Source organism: Scyliorhinus torazame, chromosome 12 (assembly GCF_047496885.1).
Source record: "Scyliorhinus torazame isolate Kashiwa2021f chromosome 12, sScyTor2.1, whole genome shotgun sequence".
Taxonomy (NCBI): domain Eukaryota; kingdom Metazoa; phylum Chordata; class Chondrichthyes; order Carcharhiniformes; family Scyliorhinidae; genus Scyliorhinus; species Scyliorhinus torazame.
The window spans coordinates 175,913,866-175,940,689 of record NC_092718.1 but is presented as its reverse complement, the minus strand read 5'-3'; the positions used below and the strand labels follow the sequence as shown (position 1 = coordinate 175,940,689).

The window sequence follows — 26,824 nt, the reverse complement described above, 5'->3', positions numbered from 1 at the left end:
CTTGTCAAAGTGCCCGCTAACTTCATTTGACATGGGACGGGATTCTCTAGTTCCCCAGCCGCGTGTTTCTTGGTGGCATGCCATTCGCTGGTTGCCGGATTGTACAATCCTGCCTCTTGTCAATGGGATTTCCCATTGTCACCACCCCAGGCCACCGCAAAACACTGCAAGCAGGAAAGGTGAATTGCAACGACCGCCGATTTCTGGCCATTGTCTTTGAAGCTTCGAGTATTCTCAGCCAAATCAGCAAGACTTCAATACTCTGTGGAACTTGGCTCCAAATGGAAAGAAGTTAGAGTGGTTAAATGACACAACGTGCTTAGCTGGATCTCATTGTCTCATGGGTCTATGCTTGCCTATTGCGGCACAGCACTTTCGGATGTTGTACTCTCTGATCAACTTCATACTGCCTAACCTAGCAGCCAGGCAAAACTGCACTCGTACAAAAGAATCCCAAGAGTCAGTGAAACTTGAATTCACCCCTTGTTGCTCGAGTTGGGAGATTATCTATCAGAGGTAAAGACATTCAGATATTTGCAGATTTAAGAGAGCATTTTTAAAATGCTGGTCCTCAGGATGAATTTACTGTCTGGCATAAATATTTCTGAGAAGGGGTTGATTGCAAATGTTTTTAGAACCACTAGGCAACTTCAGTGAACATTAAGAATCAACCACATATTGAGGTTGGAGTCAAATTTAAACAAGACTACATGGAGGTGGCTGATGCATTTCCTTGAGAACATTAGTGAACCAGTTGAGGTTTTAATTACAAAACAATGGCTTTCATGGTCACCATCGTCTGGTGCAAGCTCACAAATCAACATTTGCTGAATGAAATCAGTCTCACTCCCCATACGATTCCTCGCTGCCTATTTCGGCACTAACATTACACTGCTGTCCTGGAGGCTAAACTGTGCTGCATTTGAGTGGGGGAGTTTTTGCCGTAGTTTAAGGGGGATCCAAGTTCTCATCTATAGTTTTTCTTGCATTTCAATCCTCACAGAGTGGCAGCATCTGAGCAATGAATGGGATGGGGTTTGGAGTAGAAGAATGGTGGTGTGGATGGTGGGGAAAGGAAGGAACTGCGTGCCAATGTAGAAGACCGATAATGGAAAGAGAAAAATACCATTGTGGATGGTGAGAGGAGGGGTAGTGTGCCAATACGCATGATATGGAGTTGGACGGTAGTGGGTAGCAGTGTGATTGTTATGGAGGAGGCGAGCAATGCTGTGAATGAGGGAGGGAAAACAGCACCAACAACGTGACTGGCAGTGACCATTAAAGAGTGCTGATGCGAATACAAGCATGGGGGCAGAGAACTGGTTTCAATGCAATCAAAATATACTCAGAATTCATCAAAAATAAACATTTCCTGGTGCAAAGATTGGCCCCAAAGAAGCAACATCTCTAAACTTGCCATTGCATGAATTGTACTTTGTGTAATTTGTCCCACTGTACAAATGATAAGAATATTGGGTATATATGCAGCTGAGCAAGTTCGCAGTCTGCCGCACTCCCACTACAATGACTACTTCCTGTGCGCAATGTGCAAGCCCATTGGATGCAGTTGATGTCGTAAATAAATTGAACTGTGGAACATTATCTCAGTCCATCAGTGATCTTGTTCAAGGGCCTTTATTTAGTTCTATTTTGCAGTTGTACATCATAGAATCATAGAATTTACAGTGCAAAAGGAAGCCATTCGGCCCATCAAGTCTGCGTCGGCCCTTGGAAAGAGCACCCTACTTAAGCCCACACTATCCTCGTAACCCAGTAACCCACCAAACCTTTTTGGACACCATGGGCAATTTTGCATGGCCAATCCACCTAATCTGCACATCTTTGGACTGTGGGAGGAAACCGGAGCACCCGGAGGAAACCCATGCAGACACGGGGAGAACGTGCAGACTACACACAGACAGTGGCCAAAGCCGGGAATCAAACCTGGGACCCAGAAGCTGTGAAGCAATAGTGCTAACCTCTGTGCTACCGTGCCACCCATATACTTGGAGACTGGCCTTCTTGTATAAATACAGATATCTTATAGTAAGCCGATGAGTCCAGCATTGTTGTACTGTAGGTTGGACAGTAGGTTGGCATGTAGGCCTCAAAAATGCTAAGTACTCCCCTGGGGTAACTGGCTTTAGTAGCAGAGGGCACCGAGGCCCAAAGTGTCTGAGGGCAGAACCTTTGCTTTCTCTCACTCTGCTTGATGTTTACCCCTCGAAATAACCAACAGCATTCTCATCACCAAATGCCTATTAAAAGTTGCAGCAGATGGGCATTCTGGGGCTGGCATGACTAGATTGGCCAAATGGCCTCCTTCTGTGCTGTAACCTTTCTATGATGGGGCACCGATACACTTCAAATCAGAGCACAGTGATATTTCTTGTGAAAACTATGCACCGTTATTGAATATTCAGGCTGGCTAGCACTCTGGCTGGGATTTTCTGACCCGCCCCAGCAGATTCCCTGATGGCGGAGGTGGCAAGCCAGCCAAAAGTCTATTGGTTTCGGCAGGAATGGCAAATTCTGGCCATTGTCTACTTTGTACAATCTAATTTATTGGAAACGCCAGAATGGTAAAGTCACTGACCTGTGTCTTGCGTATTCTTAAGTCAGCCGAGGATCTGTTTTGACCCTCCTCCTGTTCTATACTCTGTTCAATACCTGGAGAAATAAAACAAAGAGCACAGATGTCTAACAAAAGCCAAAGACCCAGTACAGACCCTATAACCAGAATACAATGTTAATATAGAATATACAGTACACAGTATGCAGTGCACTATAATTATACAATGTACATTATGCATTAATCTACACTTTACATATATGATTCAGTCCAGTAGATTCCTTACACATGTAATTGCAATAACAATGCAATATAATCCTTCTGAAAAGCAGTGCATTGTAATTGACACCGCAATGATAACTTAATGTCGTTACGTACAGTTACTTAAATAAGGGGTAGGGGCTGTTGGATTTTGGAGATGTCTAGAAATTGCATCTTTGACCAGTTCAAGAACAGAATATTTAATGATCCAAAAGACATGTGAGAGACTAAGCGACTGTGATTCCGCCACTGGTACTAAAAAGACTAGAAGTTGTGCTGTACTGAGGGGGTGTGAACTTTGGGAAGTTGATGAACATAGATTGGAATCATCAGCAAAGTTATTGGGGTCAACATGAGGAGGAGCATCAGGAAATGTCCTGAGTTAATGGAAAGAGGCAAAGATTGAGCCATCAGTGCAACTTGAACATAGCTTTAGTGAAAGGCAATCTTATTCAGGAGTGCAAAATACCAGACTCTGCCAAAGGCTCTGAAGATGTCCAAGGTAATACATCACCTCAGTGTTCAAGGACAAAGTGCCAGGGATGGGTAATACACACAGCGAGATCAGCATGGAGCAGCCATCCTGAAAAATAAGCTGGGGATCCTGATTTCAGGTGACAAATGTCTGAAGAGTTAACCGTGGCCTGTATAATTTCGGATAACATTGCATCTTAACATTCATTGTCTGCTTTTCCTGCAGTTGGCCTCAGTTTTACAACCCGTCTCTTGTAAAGAAGATGCAACTAATCCATGGCCTGATCATTCTATTAATAAACCTTGTCCCCTTTAACCTCCATTTGATCCTGGTCTATTCCACGGCAGTGATTTCAAAACCCTTCTCCTCATCCATAAGTTGCTTTAATGATACCGCCTTTTTTTCAATCCAACCTTTTTAGTTCGATGTGCTGGTTTACATCAGACTCTGGACCCCTTTTCATCCAACTGTCACTGTCCGTTTCCCCTTTTGCTGGCAGAGCCACTTCATCCCACATTCTAGAGCTCTTTTAAAATCCCTTTGTATCTCTTCAATAATCTACTCTTGTGAACTTGCCATCAGTCATGACCAAACCCGTTGCTCCTGCTTGATGTCTGTTCTTTTCTCTGCAAGGCACCTAGGGGGCAATGTTCCCTCTACTTTTTCAACACTGTTTGTCGCACTGCTTGTTTGTTTGCTTCATATCTTCATTTTTTTCCCCCTTTGGGGAATAGTGGGGGAGTATTAGAAGGACTGGCAGAGTCTGTTGATCCATGTCTGGGACACACTCTCTGTGCCCTGGAGTGGGAGTGGCCTCCAGGACTTCTGGCTCAGAGCCAGGGCTATTACCTACTGAGCCACAAGACCTCATTTGCTGCACTGTGCGGTCCCTTTAAGATTTCTTTGCACATCTTAAAGGGGACACTGGCCTAATGTCGCTTGAGTGATGCTTTCTAGATTGCTGCAGAGCTTCATACCCGTAGTGCTCAGAAGGAACATTGAGAGCCAACCTTTTTTAAATGGACTATTACAGGGATGCTTCGGGATGCTTTATTACTAGAAGCAGTAGACAAAGGGAAGTCTTGGGATGTTTTATTACACCAAACGTACCACATAAAAGAACGGCTGACTTGACAGGATACAGCTGGCCAATAATGACGCAGTGCTGAAATCAGCAGCAGTTCCTTCCAGCGGTAGACTGAAAGCCCTGGGATCATACATCTTAAAGATGTTCAGTTATAAAATGAATAAAATAACTATGTTGAAATTTAACAACCATTTGATTTGGTATGTTTATATATGTAATTTATTAACCATTCAATAATACAATGAAATTGGTATCTGAATGATATGCATTTTAGACAATTATACTATGCAATGAAAAACTAATTAAACTGCTCAAATTTTGACAAGTACTTTAAATTATGTAACATTCATATTGTATAGCAGATTAATTCAATGATTTAAAAAAAAGTTTTTTTCCCTTACCTACCATTAGCTTTCCTAACCCCGCACTTGACATGCAAGCACATCGGTATGATACTAAGGTTTGGATTGGTTGCAACAAACTGTGTTGGGAGTGTAACTGAACCTCAGTGACCCAGTCCCTGGCATGTCAATGACATTGAGGAGTTCTGAGCTCTGACATTGACACTCCAACCTCTTATGGGAGAGTGGGTGGGGGCGGGGCGTGGTGGGTGGTGGGTGGGTGCAGATTGAAAAGGACCGATTCCTGCAACCCATTGAATGCAGCTTAAGGCAGTCAACTAAGCAATCAATCAGCAATGTTTGCATGAAACAAAGGTCAGACGTCCCCTCAGTCCATGCAGTTATCCCAGGTGATACAATCCTGCCCATCAGGGACGTAAAACCACAAGCACGAAACTTTTTGAAGGGAAGAACTCAAGAAGGTAAAGTTTAACAAAAGAAAATGGCATTCACACTAAAATACAATGGGCGGGATATTCCGCGCATCCCCGCTACATGTTTGGCAGAGGCAGCTTACCACTGGCTTGTGGTGGAATCTTCTGGTCCCGCTGCTGTCAATGGGGTTTGCCATTGAATGTACGCTTCACTGTTGGGAGTGTGCTGCCAGCGGGACCAGAAGATCCCACTGACGTGAATCGCCGGAGGTTCTGGCCAATATATGTGAAAATAGAAAGGGAGGGTTTAAACCAAGATGGTGAATCAGGGGACTGGAATTTAAGGCCATGCGCCAGGCGTGTTTTCGGCAGTGGGGGGTGCGAGGGGGAATACATAAGGGGGGGGGGCTCATAAAATACATTGTGTGGCTAGCCCACCAGTGTCATGCCCACCTACAGTTCTATTCAAGGCCCATCAATACACCTCCATTTCCAAGAAATGCTGGGCAGTCACAGGAAACAACTTTATTGAAAGGGCAGGAAGGAATGGGATGGTACATTGGGGTGTCCTGTGTGCATCGGAAGCAGCAACACCACCCCCACCTCGGTAGGAGGATGGGCATTATTTCAAAAATGTCAGATGGCACAGTTCTTGAAAACGTAGCAAACAGAGTGAGGACGATAACAGGGGACTTCAGGAGAGCTGGTGAAATGAGCAGATTAAATGTAATGCAGAAAACGGTAGGGTGATGTACTTTGGAAGGCGAGGCAATACAATTTGCTGAAAATTTAAGACCTGCTCGTGGGAGGGGGGGGGTTCTCTGCGAAAATCTTCTAAAGCTGCAGAACCTGTTAATAAAGCAGATGAAAAATGCATGCCGTGTCTTTCGAGACATGTGCATGCAGTACAAAATCAAGTAAGTTAAGGTAAACCTATAGAAATTACTAGTTAGACCTCAGGTATTATGTTGGATTCTGGGCACTGCACTTCAGAAATAAAGTCAAGGTCATAAAGAGAGTGCAGAGGGGATTTCAAAGATTGGTACCGCACAAATGAGGTTATGTGGAGAGACCAGTGATCAGCAGTTGTCTTCCCCGGAACAAAGTAAGTTAAGGTGTATTTCATAAAGGTTTTATAAAACTATGGGGGGGCGGCGCATAGATAGGGAGAAACTGTGTGTACTGGTAGGACGGCAAATCATCACAGCACACTGATTTAAGATCATTGGCAAAAAAAAGCCAACAGGGAGATGTGTCAAAGTCTTTTTACTCAGCGAGTTTTAGAACCTTGAATGGTTCATCTTAAAGGGCAAGTAGAAGAGGATTCATCAGTAACTTTCAAAAGGGAATTGGATGCATACTTGGAAGGACTGTGGGGAGAAAAGAGAAGAGCAGGGAAGTGAGAATATTGGGAGATATCTCAGAGAACCGGCAGAAGATTCCCCTGCTTTGCTGCATGATTCCATGGAACAGGAGCATGAAAGGGAAGGAAATGAAATACAGATTCCAGCTGTAACAAAAATAGGTCGCAAACCTAATGAGGCAGACCCTGAACTATTGAACCAGGAATAATTTCACCAATTTTGATGCTGGATTCTGTTGATATCATTTACTTACTCTTTAACTTGGAGCGGACCTTATTTGCTGTCTTCTTGATATCCGTCATCAGTTCTTCCAATTCTTCCTTTGTTTCTGAAAGACAGAGAATATTAACCTTGAGTGCATGGCAGAATTGGACAGTGTGATGGGTCCTCTGTATCCCAATCCTCCCAGAGCATAGATTCAATGAGCAGAATAATGAGGTTTTGGAATATGAAGAATACTTCATCTCTATTTTATTCTACCAGATACAGTTGGATGTAAATTCCTGTGAATTAGCAAGAACTCCTTCCCCAATAGAGAACAGTACAGCTGTAAATTCTCAAATGATGGAGGTGGTACAATTAAAGTCATTATCCACAGCATCAGTCAGCCCAAGCATAACTGACCAAAACCACAACCCAGTATAGCAAACCCAAAAAAAAAACAAGCTACCATATGAGACCACAAATTAACCTCAAGATGTGTCAATTAGATTCTAGCCCATAACTCACTTAGGGATCCTAAGATTTATTCTCTCTGGCTTATTTGCAGTTGGTGGACTGTTTTCTGTTTTGGCTCCTGAGGTGGTTATTGATACCTGGGTGCAAGAGAAGGGCAGATGATGGTGTCTCGGAAAGCACCAAATTAAGCACAAAGTCTTTTAGACAAGGCTCAAAATCTGAAGGTTCCTTACTTCAGAGAAATGGGCTCATGTGGGATATTATTGAAGTTTTTATTGTGATCAAGGGATTGGTTACAAGAATTGGGACTTGTATTCTGCCTTTAATAAAAAAAAGTTGCAACACTCTTCAAGGAGGTGTAAATCAGACAAATAAACAGATGCCGACCTAAAGACAGAAATCATGAGGAGTGTTGGTTCAGAGCTTAGTCAAAGAAATGGGTTTTCAAGGAAGCCTTAAAGGAGGAGGAGTTGGATAACCAGAAGTTTCCCAGAGGAAATTCCAGATCATACAACATAGACATGGACCATGCAAATATGTTGAGCAGACATACACCCAGTGTTCCAAGTAGCCTGTCCCATGCAATTGTGATGTCATATGCATCAGGATAAATAAACGCCTTATCCACCTGGTCATTTAATCTGCTGCAAGAGATGAAAAAGTAGATTAAAAACCTTAAGCATATTAGTGAAAATAAAACTGGAAAATTCCTTCCTGGCCTCATAGGTATTGAAGACAGTCCAAGAGGGAACATCAATCCTGTTTTACTGTATTCTTCTTGGAGGTGACCTCCAGTCCATCCAGAAACAGATCTCGACCTCTCCAGAAGAAATATATAATTTGAAGCCACATGTGAGAAAAAGAGGAGAAAAGTTCAAATAGAATTGAGGGTTCAGGATTGGGCCAGGACATCTTGGAGGAGCTAAGGTTTTGATGGGCAATTGGAAAGAGAGGGGTGAAGCAAAATAAATTGAAGGACCGATCTCAGTTTCAATGAAGTTTATATATTCTGTGCAGTCATTGGCACAAGCATGGAGTAGCCAGTGGAGAGGATGTTAAGGCGATGGTTAGTAATGGAGAACGAAGCCGTGGTCTTTTGAAGTTTGTACTATTGCCTTAGAGAAGAGGTTCCCAAACTGTGGTCCGTGATCCCCGTTGGGGACGTGGGCCAATCATTTGGGAGCATGACCTCCCGGCAGCAATGGCGACTGCTGAGCAGAGACTCTGAACATGCAACTTTTTTTGTTCCAAACGGTTCATCAATGGGACGTATTTTCACTGCACAGAGTTGTCATTCGGGTTGCTCGCTCAGTTCTGTGCTCTGATTGGCTAACTAGGGACTTCCATCAAGATGCTCATAAAGAAGGAAGTACTCTGAATGTGCACTGTGGCAAACAGTGGGACTGTCCTGCGATCAGTGCCGAAACTCCATTACATGGAATCATAGAATTTACAGTGCAGAAGGAGGCCATTTGGCCCATCGAGTCTGCACCGGCCCTTACAAAGAGCACCCTACTCAAGCCCACGTCTCTACCCTATCCCTGTAACCCACTTAATGTTTTTTTTTTACACTAAGGGCAATTTAGCATGGCCAATCCACCTAACCCGCACATCTTTGGACTGTGGGCGGAAACCCATGCAGACACGGGGAGAACATGCAGACTCTGCACAGCCAGTGACCCAAGACGGGAATCAAACCTGGGATCCTGGAGCTGTGAAGAAACTGTGCTAACCATTATGCTACCGTGCTGCCCCATGTGTGTGCATGACACTCAGTTCAAGGGCCTTCAAAGTGGGTGTGGGTAAAGTGGACAAAACTATTGGCCCCCACTAAGCATCTCCCCCACCCCAACCTCTCAACAACTGTCCCCTCTGCTCTCCCCCCCCCCCCCCCCCAATAACTCTCTCCCAGTCTATACTCTCACTCTGGGGTCACACCAATTTACAAGCACTCAAATGAGGGAAAGAGTGGATGAAAAGAGGACCTGGAGGCAATTAGCATCCCTACAAGATCTATCAAATCCTAAGGTTCCACACTGGTGGATGTTTCATTTAGGTCAGCACAAACATTTAAAATCAATAGCTAGATGGATAGGTGGATCAATATGAGAGAGGAAGGAAGAAATTAAGAAAGTGACGAGTGGGGCATTAAATAGATAAGACGGATGATGGGTCGACAGATTGATTTATATCAGCTAAGTTTAAGATCGTCCTGCATTGTTGAAATTTGCATCAAGGAACATAATATGTCTGCTCCTTCCTGGATCCTAGCAATGCGTTCCACTCCCGGACCCTGTACTCAATATCTTTTCATCAATCCCCTGATTGGCTAATTTTGCCATTCTTTATTTCCCCAGTCTCAACTTTTTTTTTTCTCCCCTTCCCCGATCTCCCAGTGGCTGGATTCCTTCTGGGCTCCTCTTCCATACAATCCTGCCGAAACTGTCAAAACAGAGCAAGCAATGGCAGGGTCATCAACCACGTCTGATAAAACAATGGAATTGGAATACAGGAATACAATTTATGTTTACTTGGATAATAAACATAAGTCAACATGGATTCAAAACAGCACCAACAATTTATATTTACACAGTGCCTTTAACATAATACCATGTCCCAAGATATTTATAGGAGCATTATAAACAGAGGTTGTTACCAAGCCACATAAGGAAATGGGCAGAATTCTCCCATTGAGACTGAATGAGGTGACGGGCACCTCCAGAGGCGCCTGTCCCACTGACCAGAACGACAGGATGCCGCCTACATTCTGCACCTGGAACCTCATTAATTATGCAGAAGCAGGTTCCCCTCCGACTCTCCAGGTGGGCCAGCAGCCGATTTGCCCACCCACTGATTTGCCCACCCACATTCAGTTGATGGGTTTGAAGGTCCCAGCGCCATATTTAAATACCATGCAGACCATGCAGGATGTCAGAAACCCGGAGCAAAAAGGCTAGGAGTCTCGAGAGGAGGTCTGTTCCTTCATTCAACCAGCAACTCCCCCACCTGAGCTCATCACTTGCAAGGCATCTGTGCCCCACTTGGACCTCTACCCATGCCATCTGGAGTCTTCATCCATCCCTTTCCAGTAACCAATGTGGTATCCCTTTGACTCTCTACTTTTTGAGCTTTTCATGCAAGCTAGTCAGGGTCCAGCTTCTCTCTCCGGGTCTTCCCTCTGCCTCACACTGTTCATCTTCATCCACCCCCTTGTCCCTCTCCACTTTCCTGGAATGTGTGCAGCTCCAACAACACTAAAGCAGTTTGACACCATTCAGGACAAAGCAGCCCGTTTGATCCAGACCTTATCTTCTACTTCAAATCTTTACTCTCCACGCCACAGGTGTACTAGTGGCAGACATGTATACCATCTACAAGACGCGTTGCAACAACCTGGCAAGATTCCTTTGAGAGCATCTCCAAAATCCCGGATAAGTGTTGACGCCAGCATAAACACCGGAGTGTTCCACACCGGGGTCAATGGGCCTCTTGGCCCAGCGATTCAGTGGCCCACAGGGGGCCAGCTTGGCCCCGGAGTGCTCCACGCAGCTCCGGCACCGATACACAGTCTTGCACTGCTGGTGCGGGTCCACGCATGCGTGTGGGGGCTGTTTCCATATCGGCGCATGTGCGTAGTGGCAGTTTCCGCACCGGCGGCGCGCAACATGGCGTACCGACACAGCGGGCCCGCGTGGAAGAAGGTAGCCCCCCACAGATCGACCGCGCCCGCCCGCCAATCGGTAGCCCCCCGATCACGGGCATGGTCGTTGTGGAGGCCCCCCAGTATGTCTGATCCCCCCGCCCCCCCACCAGGACGGCCACCGCGGCTGCGGGTCCGAGCCCCCACTGGGTGGTACCATATGTGAACCGCGCCGGCGGGACTCTATGGCACTCGGCCGGTCGATGCGAAGAATCGCCGCGGGGGCCTCTTTCAACAGGCTCTGACCGGCACCGTTTCGACTGCGCACGCACGACTGCTGCCGATTCTCCGGTCGCCGGGAATTTTCGGGGTCAACGCCGATTCTCCGACCCGGCGCGGGCCTGGAGAATCCTAGCCCTGATCTCTACCATCTAGGACAAGGAAACACCAGCTCTTGCAAGTTCTCCTCAAAGCCATACACCATCTTGACTTGGAGACATAGCGTCGTTCGTTCACTGTCGCTGGGTCAAAAATCTGCAACTCCCTTCCTAACAGTGCTATAGCTGTAGCTACACTTCATTGTCAGTGGCAGTTCAAGAAGGTGGCTCACGACCAACCTCCCAAGAGCAATTATGGATGGGCAACAAATGTTGGCAACACACATCCCAGGAACAAATAAAAATCTCAGTGTGATAAGAGAATCAAAGTTAAACCCCTCACTGAAAGACAAATTTAAGATAGGTCTGAAAAAAATCTTCAGAGCAATCAACATTTGGAATCGAATACAGGGCAATGTTTTCAAAGTAATCTTTTAAGAGACAGCAAATGAGCTGAGGGGAGAGACAGCAGTTTGTTTCCCCCTTGGATGGACAATTTAAACAGGGTCTCTGCAAGTATTCTATTGCAGTGTCGCCACCACAATTTTCTAATTATAAACTGTGATGAAGCAAGCCATTTATCTAACATTTCCCGCTAAGAGTTCTTGATTTCAGCCACCATAAACTTTGCTTCCCTTCTGTCAATGCTCGCCAGAACCTCAGCAGTTGGATACCCTTTAAAGCTAGACGCTGTGCTTTCATCAAATATAATCTTCCTCACAACGTGCCATGAGGAATGAGCTAAGAGATGGCACAAGTCTGACAGAATGGCAGTCTGAAGAAAAACTCCCTCGAGTGCGGAATGTTCATTGACCAAGGTAGCCAACCAACAAGTTGCCGTAATGCTGGGCCTTTAGCATATATATTTTAAAACATTCCAAAGTGTTGCACTCTTGGATGTGAGGGAAACAGATGCTGTCAGGCAGAAGAGACTCAGAGAGGTCATCAAAAGCTGAGGCAAAAAGATTGTCTGGAGAGAAGGAAAGTTTCAGAGACAGAAATACAAAGAGTAGGATTTAGATACTTAAAAGCTTTGCGATGAAGGGAGATGAGTACACAGCAGAATATTTAGTAGGGGATGTGGACCCAGAGTATATTGCAGAGATAGAATCAGGCCAGGCCACAAAGGGATTTATTGAGAAGGCTAAGTGACGTGACGTGTTGGGCGTGGGGAGCTCGTGAGAATGGGCAAGATGAGCAGTGTAGGACAGGATGGAATTGGCACCGTTTTTGGCACGTTGCAACTTATGAAGGGCAGATGGGAGCCCTAGATTGAGAGCATTGCAGCAATCTGCACTGGAGGTAATGAAAATGTTTCATCAGAGGAGGGACTGATAGGGTGAATGTCACAGGGGTGAAAATAAGCCGTCTTGGTAAGGAATAAAAGGTGGGGTTTAAAGCTCAGTGTTGAACAGAAAACAAAGACTGTGAATGGTCTGGGTTCAGAGAGTGACCAGTGAGGTGCATAAAATTAGATTCAGCAGAATTGGATCTAATGGCTTCAGGTATCTCAACGTTGAGCTGAAGGAATTTGTGATTCGCCCAGGGTTTGTGGTCAGACAAGCAGTCTAACAACACAGCAGCAGTAAGAGGTTTAGTGGAGTGATGTGGAGAATCCGATGAGTATCATAAACATGCATATGAAAGCTGACCCTGTTCTGAGAGCATGATCAAGAAACAGGAGGCTTCCAGATACAAGAGAACATTTTATTACTGGAATGTCTTAATTGTATTAGAGCTTCTGAAAGATTAGCTGATTTCCCACAGGTAACTGGGGTAGCTTCGCAGTACTCTGGGGTTACCATTCAGAGGAGAGTGAAATTTGGAACACAGGCCAGTCTGAGGCACCCATTCGTAACTCGAGCCATCATTGATACATATAGCCAGCTCACAATTTATCATCAACAGTCTGTCTATTGGGGGCAACATGGTGGCGCAGTGGGTTAGCACTGTGGCCTCACGGCGCCGAGGTCCCAGGTTCGATCCCGACTCTGGGTCACTGTCCGTGTGGAGTTTGCACATTCTCCCCGTGTTTGCGTGGGTTTCGCCCCTACAACCCCAAAATGTGCGAGCTAGGTGGATTGGCCACGCTAAATTGCCCCTTAATTGGAAAAAATGAATTGGGTACTCTAAATTTTTTTAAATTGTCTGTCTATTGACATAAAATCATACCAACTGATAAACGTATCACCCTTGCCTCTCTAAATTACAGATGGCATTATCAAATAAGCTGTCAATCCATTAACCTACTTATTGCTTCATAGAATCATACAAGTTACAGTGCGGAAGGAGGCCATTCAACCCTTTGGGTCTACACTGGCCCTTGGCAAGGGCACCCTACTTAAGCCCTCGCCTCCACCCCATCCCCGTAACCTCACCTTTTCCACATTTGCAGTTTTTCCTGTCACCTCTGTAGGAATTGGTTTCTTTCTTATAACATAGATAATAATGGCACTTCTGAAGCTGACAAAATTGTGTCAACTAGTGATTGACACTTAAGCATTAAACTAACTGTACTCCAATTATTACCTCACGAAACACCACTGAAGCCACACACCAATATTGAGAGCGAGTTAATATGCAGCACGTGGCTTCATGCAGGTTAGGCTGATACTCTTAAAGCTGCAGTGCTCTACATTTTCCAAAATGTTCTGCAAATACGTGGTAATAAAACATGATAGCCATTCTGGTTACTAATGGCCATCTTTACCCAAAGCTCTGCTCAACAGCTCCAGGCACACATCAGGATCAGACGACTCTTCATAGCTACCCATTTTCTGTGTCACATTTACGGAGTGCCAGCAAAGTGCCTAATCCGTACCAACCTTCATGTGTGCAAACATAAGAATGAGGGTGTGATGAGAGGGAAGTGCTGGAGCTGAGCGTTCCTGTTTGCACATTTCCTAAGGCAGCATCTGTATGATGCATCTGTCTGTTGTCCATATGAGGATTCAGTCCAGGGTTCCCTTTTTCATTGTCTTCTTTCTACTCTCATGACCACAGTTTTCTCTGGATTCTGTCGTCAGGAACTCGGACTGTGATGCTCATGCTATTAGGGGACGTAGAGGGACAGCTCAACTGGATAATGGCCGATGGAGGGCTCTGACACTGACCTGCTATAAATGACACTAAAAGTCAGGGGGTGCTCCAGCAATGTAGAATATTAACCTGGAGACACCAGACCGGATCTATTTGTTGTGAACCAACCATTTTAGCTCCACATGGGGGACAGAGACTAAAATAGAACTGAGTCTGTTGCCATGTGGACACTATTTCCAGAGTGCGTTGGGTTTCATCCGAGCATTTCTGGGAGTCCCAGGGGTGGTGGTTACAATTGATCACTGAACCTGACACTTCTGGCTTATTACATGTGGCTCAAAAATTGGGACTGGCGATCCTCATAAGACAAGTCAGATTCTCAAGCAGATTGTTGCTGATATCAAGGTTTCTCATTTTGCAACTGAGACAAGGACCCAAATCCCTTTGACATACAGAACATGATAGTCCTTAATGTAAACAAGTGACAAACGACAGCTAAGAGGCAGCCCAAAAATATTAACAACCATTTAATATGGGGTGGCACTGTGGCACAGTGCTTAGCACTGCTGCTTCACAGCTCCAGGGTCCCAGGTTCAATTCTGGCCTTGGGTGACTGTCTTTGTGGAGTTTGCACCTTCTCCCAGTGTCTGCGTGGGTTTCCTCCGGGTGCTCCGGTTTCCTCCCACAGCCTAAAGATGTGCAGGTTAGGTGGATTGGCCATGATAAATTGCTCTTAGTGTGTAAAAGGTTAGGTGGGGTGGGCTTAAGCTAAAGGCGGCATGGTAGCACAGTGGTTAGCACTGTTATTTAACAGCTCCAGGGTCCCAGGTTTGATTCTCCGCTGGGTCACTGTCTGTGTGGAGTCTGCACATTCTCCCCGTGTTTGCGTGGGTTTCCTCCGGGTGCTCCGGTTTCTTCCCACAGTCCAAAGACATGCAGGTTAGGTGGATTGGTCATGCTAAGGTTGGGTGGGGTTACTGGGTTACGGGGATAGGGTGGAGATGTGGGATTGGGTAGGGTGCTCTTTCCAAGAGCCGGTGCAGACTCGATGGGCCGAATGGCATCCATCTGCACTACAAATTCTATGATTCTATGATATAATCTTTCAAAGATCGTGGCATAGTGGTTAGCACTGCTGTCCCACAGTGCCAGGGACCCGGGTTCAACTCCGGCCTTGGCTGACTGTGGAGTTTGCAGTTTCTCCCAGTGTCTGCATGGGTTTCCCCTGGGTGCTCATGTTTCCACCCACAGTCAAAAGATGCGCAGGTTAGGTGGGGTTACAGGAGTGGGCTGGGGTTGGGTGCTCTTTCAGAAGGTGGGTGCAGACTTGATAGGCCAACTGGCCTCTTTCTGCACTGTAGGGATTCTACAATTCTATATTTGCCTCATCTCATTGTGAAAATGTTCAGTCCATCCATGCGCTGTGCTAAATGTGTTTAATTTATGTTCAACCCTCTCTAAAAGAGACCCTGCTGCAACAACCTTGAATCAACACACAGTCCAAGAGTGACAGCCTTGAGAATGTTGGCAGTATCCAATCCCCCAAAATAGCTACTCTCAGAAATTTTTGCACCAAATTCGGCAGCTATTGAGGTGACAGGAAAAGCATAAGGCAGATTCAACCTCTAGATTCAGCCAACAAAATGAAGACACACCACAGGAAGCTGAAAGCTAAATTACCAGGGCTCACGGCTGAGTAAACCAGCAGTCATACAATTGTGTCAGCCTCCACACTTCTATACAACTAATGTAGTGATTCACGATAAACGGCAAACTACAGCCATGGTAATTAGAACCGATCCAGCCTATGTATTATATACTGCAGCTGTTTGTATAGGTTGGCCAGGAGCCAATTCAGCACCTCACTAACTGATTAACATTCCCTATAATACTGTTCTCAGCAACAGAAAAATTCCATACAAACATTTAGCACAACTTGCACAGGCAGTTTTAGACAGTTAAGAGTCTGATAGCACAGTGGAAACCAATTACTCATGAGTAACTGGAGTTGCCTAGCAGTACTTTGGGATTAGCATTGGGAAGCTTGTGCAGTATGGGACACAGACATGTCTTAGCCATTCACTGGTAATTGCAATTATCACTGGCATGCTCTGTTGTCAAACATCTGCAAATGAGGACCGAGTGACAGCAATTGGCAAAGAAAGTCTCTTCAACTCACAAAATTTCAGCTGGCACTATCTGCTTAGGTCATTAAGCCATTTGCTGCTTCAATCAGTGGTTCAGAAGTTTGTTCCTTGGAGATGAACCTCATTAATGTCCATTGTCCAGGAGGAAAAAATAGCTACCACCCAGCATTCATATTCCAACTTTTCAATGCATTCAATTAAAATGTACTTCTGGTGACAGCAGGTGGAAGACACGATATTGCCACATCAGGAATTGAGACATTCTTCAAAGCCTTGGATAGAGTGTGTACTTTTTTTAAATGTTACCATAATTACTGATTGAACTGAGGCTATTTTTATGACTCTCCATTCACTAGCGTTGCTGCATATGACGGCATGCTTTATTACAAGAGGAACTGAACGTAAAAGGATGCTATGCTTCAGTTATACAGGGCATTATACAGGCAGTGAATCATGAAGCCTTGGTCGCGTTGACCTTTCACGGGATAACAAACATCTAGCTTCCACCAAATACTCAAAGGCAAAGTTTCTTCACGTCTTGCTCAAATCGAATTTACCACTTGCACCTCCCACAGAGACCAATAGGAAACCACGCCAAAGACTCCTGGGAAATAACAGGAAGAGGTCCTGGGAGCTATTGACAACAATTGTGCAGAAAGGATAATGGATTTACAAGAACATGATTTCATGTTTTTTGAACAACAAATATTCCCAATTCTCCCTCTTCATCTGGAAATCACTACATTTTTGGTGAAGTGCCTGAGAACATTCCATTTGTTTCACTTTTCACGAAGCACATTTATACGTGACTGTTATTCCACCAAGCATGATTACCTTCCTTTTAAAGATGAAAAATCAAACTTGTTTTTTTCAACAAAAAAAAAACTTTCAAATCGACAAAGACTGAACAAATGCCATCACTGTAATTACTAGAAATTAATGTCAGCTGCAGTGGTTTTGACAAGGAAAATTACAGTATCTCCAGTAACAGTCAATGAGTCAATGCACAACTGCCAGTGACTTTAATAGAGCACTTTAGTGGGTCTCAAAGGGAGCATGGGCCAGGATGATCTTCATTAATGAGTGACAACAAACCAGTCACACATACCCACCTACCCTACACACCCACATCACATAATTACAAAGCACACCGACCCTCAGACACATATGCACACCCACACAGATACATAGAATTAAATTGAATGTATAACACTGAAACAGACCATTCAGTCCAACTAGTCGGCAACTATCTTTATACGCCACATCATCCTCCTCCGATTCCATCTACCTCATCTCAAAACTTTCAGCAGATTCTTTCAATTCCGTTTTCTCTTATCCACTCACCTTTTGAAATGATCGAAGCTCTTTGCTTCAGCCACCTTTGGTGGTAGCGAGCTCTATGTTCTAACCACTCTCTATAAGTAAATCTCTTCTTCTTTCCCCCCTTGTTGGATTCATTGGTAACTATCCAGCATTTGTGATCCCTGTTTTTGGATTCTCTCACGATCCGAAACATTCTCTCCCTTCCTATCTGGTCTAATGTACTAATGGTTTCCAAAAGCTCAATCAGCTTCTTTATATTTTCACCTATCGAAAGAAGAAGAAGCAAACTGTTCAATTATTCCAGATAGCTTTAATTGCTGAGCTCTGGTGCCATTCTAGTAAATTATTTTTGCACCTTTTCTGGAGACCAGAATTAGGCACAGGGCTTTCTTTACAGGGTGACCTTGTAGCTTTCCAACTTCCACCCCTAGAAATAAATCTCAGTGCTTTGTTAACAATTTTAATTGTTTTGCTGAGTTGTGTTGTTAATTTTAATAGTTTAATCGCCCAAATAGCTGGATCCCTTTGCTCTTCGACCCCTTTTGGTCTCTTAATTTGAAAGGTGCAACTTTTTGTAAACAAGAGGAGAGGTGTTACTGCTGGGAAATGGAACATTTCTCCATTCCAGAGTCCAAATGTCAGCTACTGTCTAACTAGCTGGAGGGTAGAACCAAACGCATTTGGCAATAATCAATTCAGTCAATGGAGAGTAAAAAAGGGTGATGTATAAACAGATGTTCGATTTGGCCTTGTTCTGCTTTCAGAAAGGTTAAAAGCATCCCTGGACTCTCTTTGCTACAGCCTCAGAAGAAATGTCGATATTCAAGTTTTCCGCATGTCAAACTTTGGCCACCCATGTAACTCTCGGGAGTGAAAGTTCTAATTTACTGACAATTAATGCGGAACCGGAAGCAAATTTTTGCCAATGATTCATGACCATGAAGAATTAGTTGAGCACACCGAAATGCATTTCACATAGTGGAAACATTGTGCATTGTGTATCTAATCCAGTCTGATCTTTACAAGTGGTGAATGAAACAGTGCAGAGGAAGCTCTATTCTTTATCTAACCCATGCTGTTTCTGACATGGGAGGTCCTGATGGAAAACGGTCATAAATTATACCCTCCCATTCTCCAACATTGCTATCATTTGCGAAAGGATGTCAAATGTGCTTCAGGAAACCTACGGCAAGAACTCTCCAAAGCCTGTCCACCATCTACAAGGAACAAGTCAGGCACGTAATGGAACAGTCTCCACTTGCCTGAATGAGTGCAGCTCCAACAACACTCAAGAAGCTCAACACCATCCAGGCCAAAGCAGCCCGTTTGATTGCTCCCGCTTCCACAAACATTCAAACTCTCCACCACCGACAAACAGTGGCAGCCGTGTGTACCACCTACAAGAGCGGTGGCATAGTGGTATTGTCACAGGGCTAGTAAACCAGAGACCCAGAGTAATGCTCTGGGGACCAAGGTTCAAATCCCCCTCCCACTGCAGATGGTGAAATTTGAATTCAATAAAAATCTAGAATTCAAAGTCGAATGATGAGCATGAAACCATTATCGATTGGCGTAAAAACCCATCTGGTTCACTAATGTCCTTTAGGGAAGGAAATCTGCCATCCTTACCTGGTCTGGCCTACATGTGGTTCCAGACCCACAGCAATGTGGTCGACTCTCAACAGCCCCCTCAAGGGCAATTAGGGATAAGCAATAAATGCTAGCACAGCCTGCGATGCCGACATCCCAGGAACGAATAAAGAAAAATAAAGATGCACTGCAGTAACTCACCAAGGTTCCTTAGACAGCACCTTCCAAACCCATGACCAATACCATCTAGAAGGACAAGAGCAGCAGATACCTAGGCACCACCTGGAGGTTCCCCTCCAAGTCATTCACCATCCTCACTGAGAAATATATTGCCTTTCCTTCACGGTCACTGGGGCAACATCCTGAAACTCCCTCCCTAACAGCACAGTGGGTGTACCTACACCTGAAGGACTGGAGCGGTTCAAGAAGGCAACTCACCAGCACTTTCTGAAGGGCAACTGGGGCTGGGCAATAAATGTTGGACTAACCAGCGATGCCCACAACTTGTAAATCAATTAAAAAAAAAAGGTAGGTAGCATTCTCGGAGTCAGAGACCGAGGCTTTCCGGCCGTTCACCTGCGGCGGGATTCTCTGGGTGGGTTTCCTGGCGGCATGATGGCAAGTCCTATCTGTCATGATATGCAGACATGCACATAATGAGATACAGACAGGCAGCTATTGAACACCGAGAACAGGACATAACCAATCAGCAGGCATAACACTGGGGGGTGGTGTCCCACTATAAAAGGCACGAGGCACTCACACTCCGCCTCTTTCCACTGGGGACATCTACAGAGTGAGTCAGGTGTATATATCACATACCATCTACAGCACGTGGCTAAGAGCCAGTCTGGTTCAGTCAGACAGAGTAATCACACTTGGGTTAGCAGAGAGTCGAACTCATAGAGAACTGAGCTAACTGTGTGACACGTTCAATAAATCAAATTGAACTAACTTCAAGGTCTGGAGTATCTTTCAGTTATAGCTGCATCCAGTTGCAGCCCGTGTTATCTCAGTGTGCTTACCACGACATGATTTACCTCAATCTGTTCCGTGATGACCAGCAACTGTATCCCGGCACCATGGAGAAGATCCAGGCTCCTCAACAGCTGCGGACCTCCGGCAATCTCAGTGCTAACTGGCGGACTTTCAAGCAAAGGTGTCTGCTGTACATCGAAGCCTCAGACCTCGAGGGTGTGTCTGATACAAGATCGCGCTTCTCCTCTCAACTGCGGGGGAGCAAGCCATCCAACTCTTCAACTCATTTAACTTCACCGAAGGCCAGGACAAGACAAAGTTTCAGACCATCCTGGACAAGTTTGATAGTCATTGTGAAGTGGACACCAATGAAATCTTCGAGCGCTATATATTCCAACAACGCCTACAAGGTAAACTTGAATCTTTCAACTCCTTCTTAACTAATCTCTGTCTACTAGTGCTGTCCTGCAACTTTGGTGATATATTGCTGACTGCATGATCAGAGACTAAATCGTTTTTGGAGTTCACTCTGATCCTCAGAGAGCAGCTTTTAAAAATCAAGCATATGACCCGGTCAGTCGCGACTGAAACATGTACAGTGCATGACCACGACAAAAATCGGTATTCCCAAAACAAATTGGCTGAAAATGAGAAACTTGCCTCCCACGAGGCAGAGAGTGTGCAGGCCATCTCCCGAATGAAGCGCCTCAGCATTGATGAAAGTGGCCATTTCGCGTGCTCTTCCCGGTGTCCCACGCATGCGCGATGCGAATGGGATAACGAAGCGGCCGGTCACCACACTGCGCAGGTGCAAACGTCTGCCGACCGCACTGCGCATGTGCGACGACGCACGGAGCATAACGACGTCATGACGTGCCCGAACTGCGGCACTGCCCACTTAAAGAAACACTGCCCTGCAAGAGGCAGGCACTGTTTAAATTGCAGAAAGCCTGGACACTATGCAGCCTTGTGCAGGTCTGCACCACCAGTCAGGGGCCAGCGCTCCCAATTCCAACGCAGGTGCATTTGGAGTGTGCAACAAGGTTTACAGGATTCTGATCCTGGCAGTACAATGGATCCAGAGGCCGATTGCCTAGAGTCCCCCTACCATGTGGACATCATTACCACACGTGAACATGCCTCACCGACATCATCGCGGAGCCTGCCCATCCTCATTGTGGATTCTGCGGAAGGATGGCATGCGGTGATGCAAGTAAATCAATGCTCTATCCAGTTTAAGCTGGACACAGGTGCTTCTGCCAATCTCCTTTCACAGGCAGATTTCAACCGCATCAAGAAGCCACCCAAGGTTCTTCCAGCAGCCTGCCAGCTCCTGGACTATAACGGCAATGCCATCACAGCACTGGAATCCTGCCATCTGCTCGTCTCCAACAGGAGCATTCACGCAAGGCTAAGGTTTGAAATCGTCAAGCCAGACAGGGCCTCCCTGCTCGGTGCACATGCATGCAAGCAGCTAAACCTTGTGCAGCGGGTCTACACAATGACCTCCCCCAACGTGGATCTTCAAGCCGGCATTGACGACATCCTCGCTCAGTATCCGGATGTGTTTGACGGGATGGGCACTCTGCCATATCGGTATAAGATCCTGCTACGGCCTGATGCCACGCCTGTGGTCCACGCTCCACGCTGGGTCCCGGTTCCACGGAAGGAGCGCCTGAAGGCGCAGCGAAAGGATTTTCAGGACCAGGGCATCATCTCCAAAGTTACAGAACCGACTGACTGGGTCAGCTCGATGGTATGTAAAAAAGCCTTCGGGGGAGCTGCGTATCTGCATTGATCCCAAGGATCTCAACCAGAATATAATGCGGGAACACTGCCCATCCCGAAGCGGGAGGAACTAACAAGTGAGATGGCACACGCCCGGTTTTTCACAAAGTTAGATGCGTCATATGGATTCTGGCAAATCCAGCTGGATGAGTCCAGCAGAAGTCTCTGCACCTTCAACACACCGTTTGGCAGGTACTGCTATAACCGTATGCCATTCGGCAATGTCTCGGCCTCGGAGATCTTCCATAGAATCATGGAGCAGATGATGGAGAGTAGTATAAGAAGTCTTACAACACCAGGTTAAAGTCCAACAGGTTTGTTTCAATGTCACTAGCTTTCGGAGCGCTGCTCCTTCCTCAGGTGAATGAAGAGGTATGTCCCAGAAACATATATATATATATATATAGACAGATTCAAAGATGACGGACAATGCTTGGAATGTGAGCATTAGCAGGTGATTAAATCTTTACAGATCCAGAGATGGGGTAACCCCAGGTTAAAGAGGTGTGAATTGTGTCAAGCCAGGACAGTTGGTAGGATTTCGCAGGCCAGATGGTGGGGGATGAATGTAATGCGACATGAATCGCAGGTCCCGGTTGAGGCCGCACTCATGTGTGCGGAACTTGGCTATAAGTTTCTGCTCGGCGATTCTTCAAACAACCGCGCAATCTCAAACAAACCATTGTTTGCAGCAAACTACCCAGCCTTCAGGACAGTGACCATGACACCACACAACCCTGCCATGGCAATCTCTGCAAGACGTGCCAGATCATCGACATGGATACCACCATTACACGTGAGAACACCACCCACCAGGTACGCGGTACATACTCCTGCGACTCGGCCAACGTTGTCTACCTCATACGCTGCAGGAAAGGATGTCCCGAAGCGTGGTACACTGGCGAGACCATGCAGACACTGCGACAACGAATGAACGGACATCGCGCGACAATCACCAGGCAGGAATGTTCCCTTCCAGTCGGGGAACACTTCAGCAGTCAAGGGCATTCAGCCTCTGATCTCTGGGTAGGCGGCCTTCAAGACGCGCAACAACGCAGAATCGCCGAGCAGAAACTTATAGCCAAGTTCCGCACACATGAGTACGGCCTCAACCGGGACCTGGGATTCATGTCGCATTACATTCATCCCCCACCATCTGGCCTGCGAAATCCTACCAACTGTCCTGGCTTGACACAATTCACATCTCTTTAACCTGGGGTTACCCCATCTCTGGATCTGTAAAGATTTAATCACCTGCTAATGCTTGTATTCCAAGTATTGCCCGGCATCTTTGAATTTGTCTATATATAGGTTTCTGGAACATACCTCTTCATTCACCTGAGGAAGGAGCAGCGCTCCAAAAGCTAGTGACATTGAAACAAACCTGTTGGACTTTAACCTGGTGTTGTAAGACTTCTTACTGTGCTCACCCCAGTCCAACGCCGGCATCTCCACATCAGATGATGGAGGGCATTGAAGGGGTTTGTGTGTATGTGGACGATGTTATCATATGGTCCACAATCCCCGAAGAGCACATCTCTTGTCTCCAGCAGATATTCCGCAGTGTCCATGCCAATGGCCTCAAGCTGAACAGGGCCAAGTGTAGCTTTGGCATGTCAACACTTAAGTTCTTAGGTGACCAGATCTCTCAGCAGGACCTGCGCCCGGACCCAGACAAGGTAAAGGCCATCAAAGCCATGAAGTCCTCTGAAGACAAGAAGGCGGTGCTGCGCTTCCTAGGCATGGTAAACCTTTTGGGCAAGTTTATCCCAAACCTGGCCTCACACACCACGGCCCTCAGACACCTGGTGAAAAAGTCTACTGCCTTTGAGTGACAGGCAGCTCATCAAGCAGAGTGGTTGGAGCTGAAAGCCAAGCTCACCACTGCACCTGTATTGGCATTTTTTGACCCTGACAGGGAAACGGAAATCTCGACAGATGCGAGCCAGGACGGCATCAGCGCGGTGTTGCTCCAGCGCGATGACACCTCATCCTGGGCACCAGTTGCCTACGCATCACGGGCAATGACACCCACCGAGCAGCGGTACGCCCAAATTGAAAACGAATGCCTGGGCCTTCTCACTGGAATTCTCAAGTTCCATGATTATGTTTACGGCCTGCCGATGTTCACCGTTGAGACGGACCACAGGCCTCTGGTCCACATTATCCACAAGGACCTGAACGACATGACGCCCCTGCTGCAGCGCATCCTCCTCAGACTCAGAAGGTATAACTTTGAAATTGTGTACACGCCTGGCAAGGAGCTCATTATTGAGGATGCCTTGTCCCGCTGGCATTCATCCAACAGATCGAATCACAGGTGCAGCTGTGGGCCAGCAACCTCCCGGCGTCGGATGAAAAGGTGATCCACATTCACGACGAGACAGCCAAAGACCCTCTTCTGCAGTGTGTCATGCGCCACCTCGCCAATGGCTGGCAAAAAGGGCAGTGCCCTCAATTCTTCAATTGAAGGACGACCTGACGGTGGTTGATGGTATCCTCCTCAAGCTGAACCGCATTGTCATTCCATTCAGCCTCCAGAGCTTGCTGCTCCGGCAAATCCACGAGAGACATCTGGGTGTCGAGAAATGCAGGCGCAGAGCCCGGCCAGCAGTCTACTGGCCTGGGATTAGTCAGGACATCTCAAATATGGTCCTCAACTGTCCGACCTGTCAGCGCTTCCAGCCAGCACAGAGCAAGGAGACGCTTCAGCAGCACAAAATTGTGACCTCCCCGTGGTCCAAGGTGGGCATCGACCTCTTTCACGCCAATGGTCGTAATCATTGATTATTTTTCCAGCAATCAGAGGTCGTGAATCTCTCGGACCTCACATCCAAGACCATCATCAAGGCCTGTAAGGGGACGTTCTCCAGGCATGGTATTCCACTGTAGCCAGTTAAAATGGCTAACTCCCGATTTAGAATGGCTAACCCCGATTTAAAAAGGCGAACGGAAAAGGCTGATGGGAAAATCAGCCAACAGGACTAAAACAAGCAGCTGCAGGTAAAACTGTGTATTCGCCTCTGGGGAGGCCAGACAGGATCGATACCTGCAGCCATCAGCATAAAAAAACACCAGCCATCTGAATACTAATGAGCAATCCCCGGAAACAATTTGCAACAATTTAGACACACAAAGCCAACCCAGACTTTTCGGCGCCAATAGGAGCCGACACAAAGGGAGGTGAACGATCACCCCAAGACCGCCCATCGATCAAGTAATCGCACCAGCATTGGAGAATATCGAACCAAGTGATTGGGACGAAGTCCAATCACTTGGAACGAGGTACAGGGTCTGCCCTGAAAGGCGGGAAGCCCCTGGGGACTATAAGAACAGAGTCCAAGTTCAAATCAACACTTCTGCTACCCCTTCTACACCCTCCTGCGACCCTTCTGCAACAGCCACTCAAATCGGATGTCTTACTTCAACACTCGCTACGAGATAGGAGCTCCTAGCTATCGATCTGTACCAGCTTCGAATCCCGCAGGCTCAGAATCCAAACGAAAGGCCATTCATTTCCCTGACCTGGTGGGCCATTTCTAAGTTAAGTATTGGCCTGTTAGTTGTAGGAAGTAGCTTAGATGTAGAATTTATGCATGAGTATTGATTACTGTATATAATAAATGTGCGTTGATTTAACTCTTACTAAGCGGTGTGTTGGATTATTGATCATTACTCGGACTTGAACCACGTGGCGGCATCAGAAAGATACCTGGCGACTCAAGAGCAAAGGCGATAGAACAGAGCAATTAAACTAAGGCTAAAGTTACCAGCAACACCACTCACTGTCATTTAAAAAAATATATATATATTTTATTACATTTTTCAAACTAAAATATGTCCGTTTTTACAACTCAACAAGAAATTATACATTAACTAGTAGATAGCATTATTTAAATAATATAGTGAACTTACAACAGAAACTAAAAAGAAAAAACAAATAGCAAAAACACAGAATAGTGCTCCCCCTTCTCCCCCCCCTCCCTCCCCCCTGGGTTGCTGCTGCTGTCATTTCTATCTTTTCATTGTCGTTCCGCGATATAGTCAAGGAACGGTTGCCACCGCCTGGAGAACCCCTGAGCCGATCCTCTCAACGCAAATTTTATTCGTTCCAATCCTTGGAACCCTGCCATGTCGTTTATCCAGGCCTCCACGCCCGGGGGTTTCGCTTCCTTGCACGAGTAGAATCCTACGCCGGGCTACTAGGGACGCAAAGGCCAAAACATCGGCCTCTTTCGCCTCCTGCACTCCCGGCTCTTCTGCAACCCCAAATATAGCTAACCCCCAGCCTGGCATGACCCGGACCTTCACCACCTTTGAAATTACCCTTGCCACACCCCCCCAGAACCCCTGCAGTGCTGGACACGACCAGAACATGTGTGTGTGGTTCGCCGAGCTTCCTGAGCACCTCCCACATCTGTCCTCGACCCCGAAAAACCTGCTCAGTCTTGCTCCCATCATATGTGCTCTATGTAGAACCTTAAATTGAATCAGGCTAAGCCTGGCACACGAGGACGAGGAATTTACCCTACTTAGGGCATCCGCCCAAAGCCCCTCCTCAAACTCTTCCCTCAGCTCTTCTTCCCATTTTCCCTTCAGCTCCTCTATCATCGCCTCCCCCTCGTCCCTCATCTCCCGGTATATTTTGGACACTTTGCCCTCTCCAACCCATGCCCCCGAAATCACTCTATCTTGGATCCCCTGCGTCGGGAGCTGCGGAAAATCCCTCA

General features: G+C 46.3%; 1 protein-coding gene across 3 annotated transcripts in view; it reads right to left on the bottom strand.

Annotated features, from left to right (window-relative positions):
- The window catches only part of LOC140386757 (syntaxin-1A), a 428,170-nt gene that overhangs the window by 189,769 nt on the left and 211,577 nt on the right, over positions 1–26,824 (bottom strand). For all 3 annotated transcript variants that reach the window (XM_072469428.1, XM_072469430.1, XM_072469429.1), the window contains exons 4-5: positions 6,788–6,862; positions 2,597–2,670 (exon numbers count right to left, since the gene is read on the bottom strand). In XM_072469428.1, the coding sequence (XP_072325529.1) occupies positions 2,597–2,670; positions 6,788–6,862 (149 nt within the window). The remainder of the gene's footprint in view (positions 1–2,596; positions 2,671–6,787; positions 6,863–26,824) is intronic.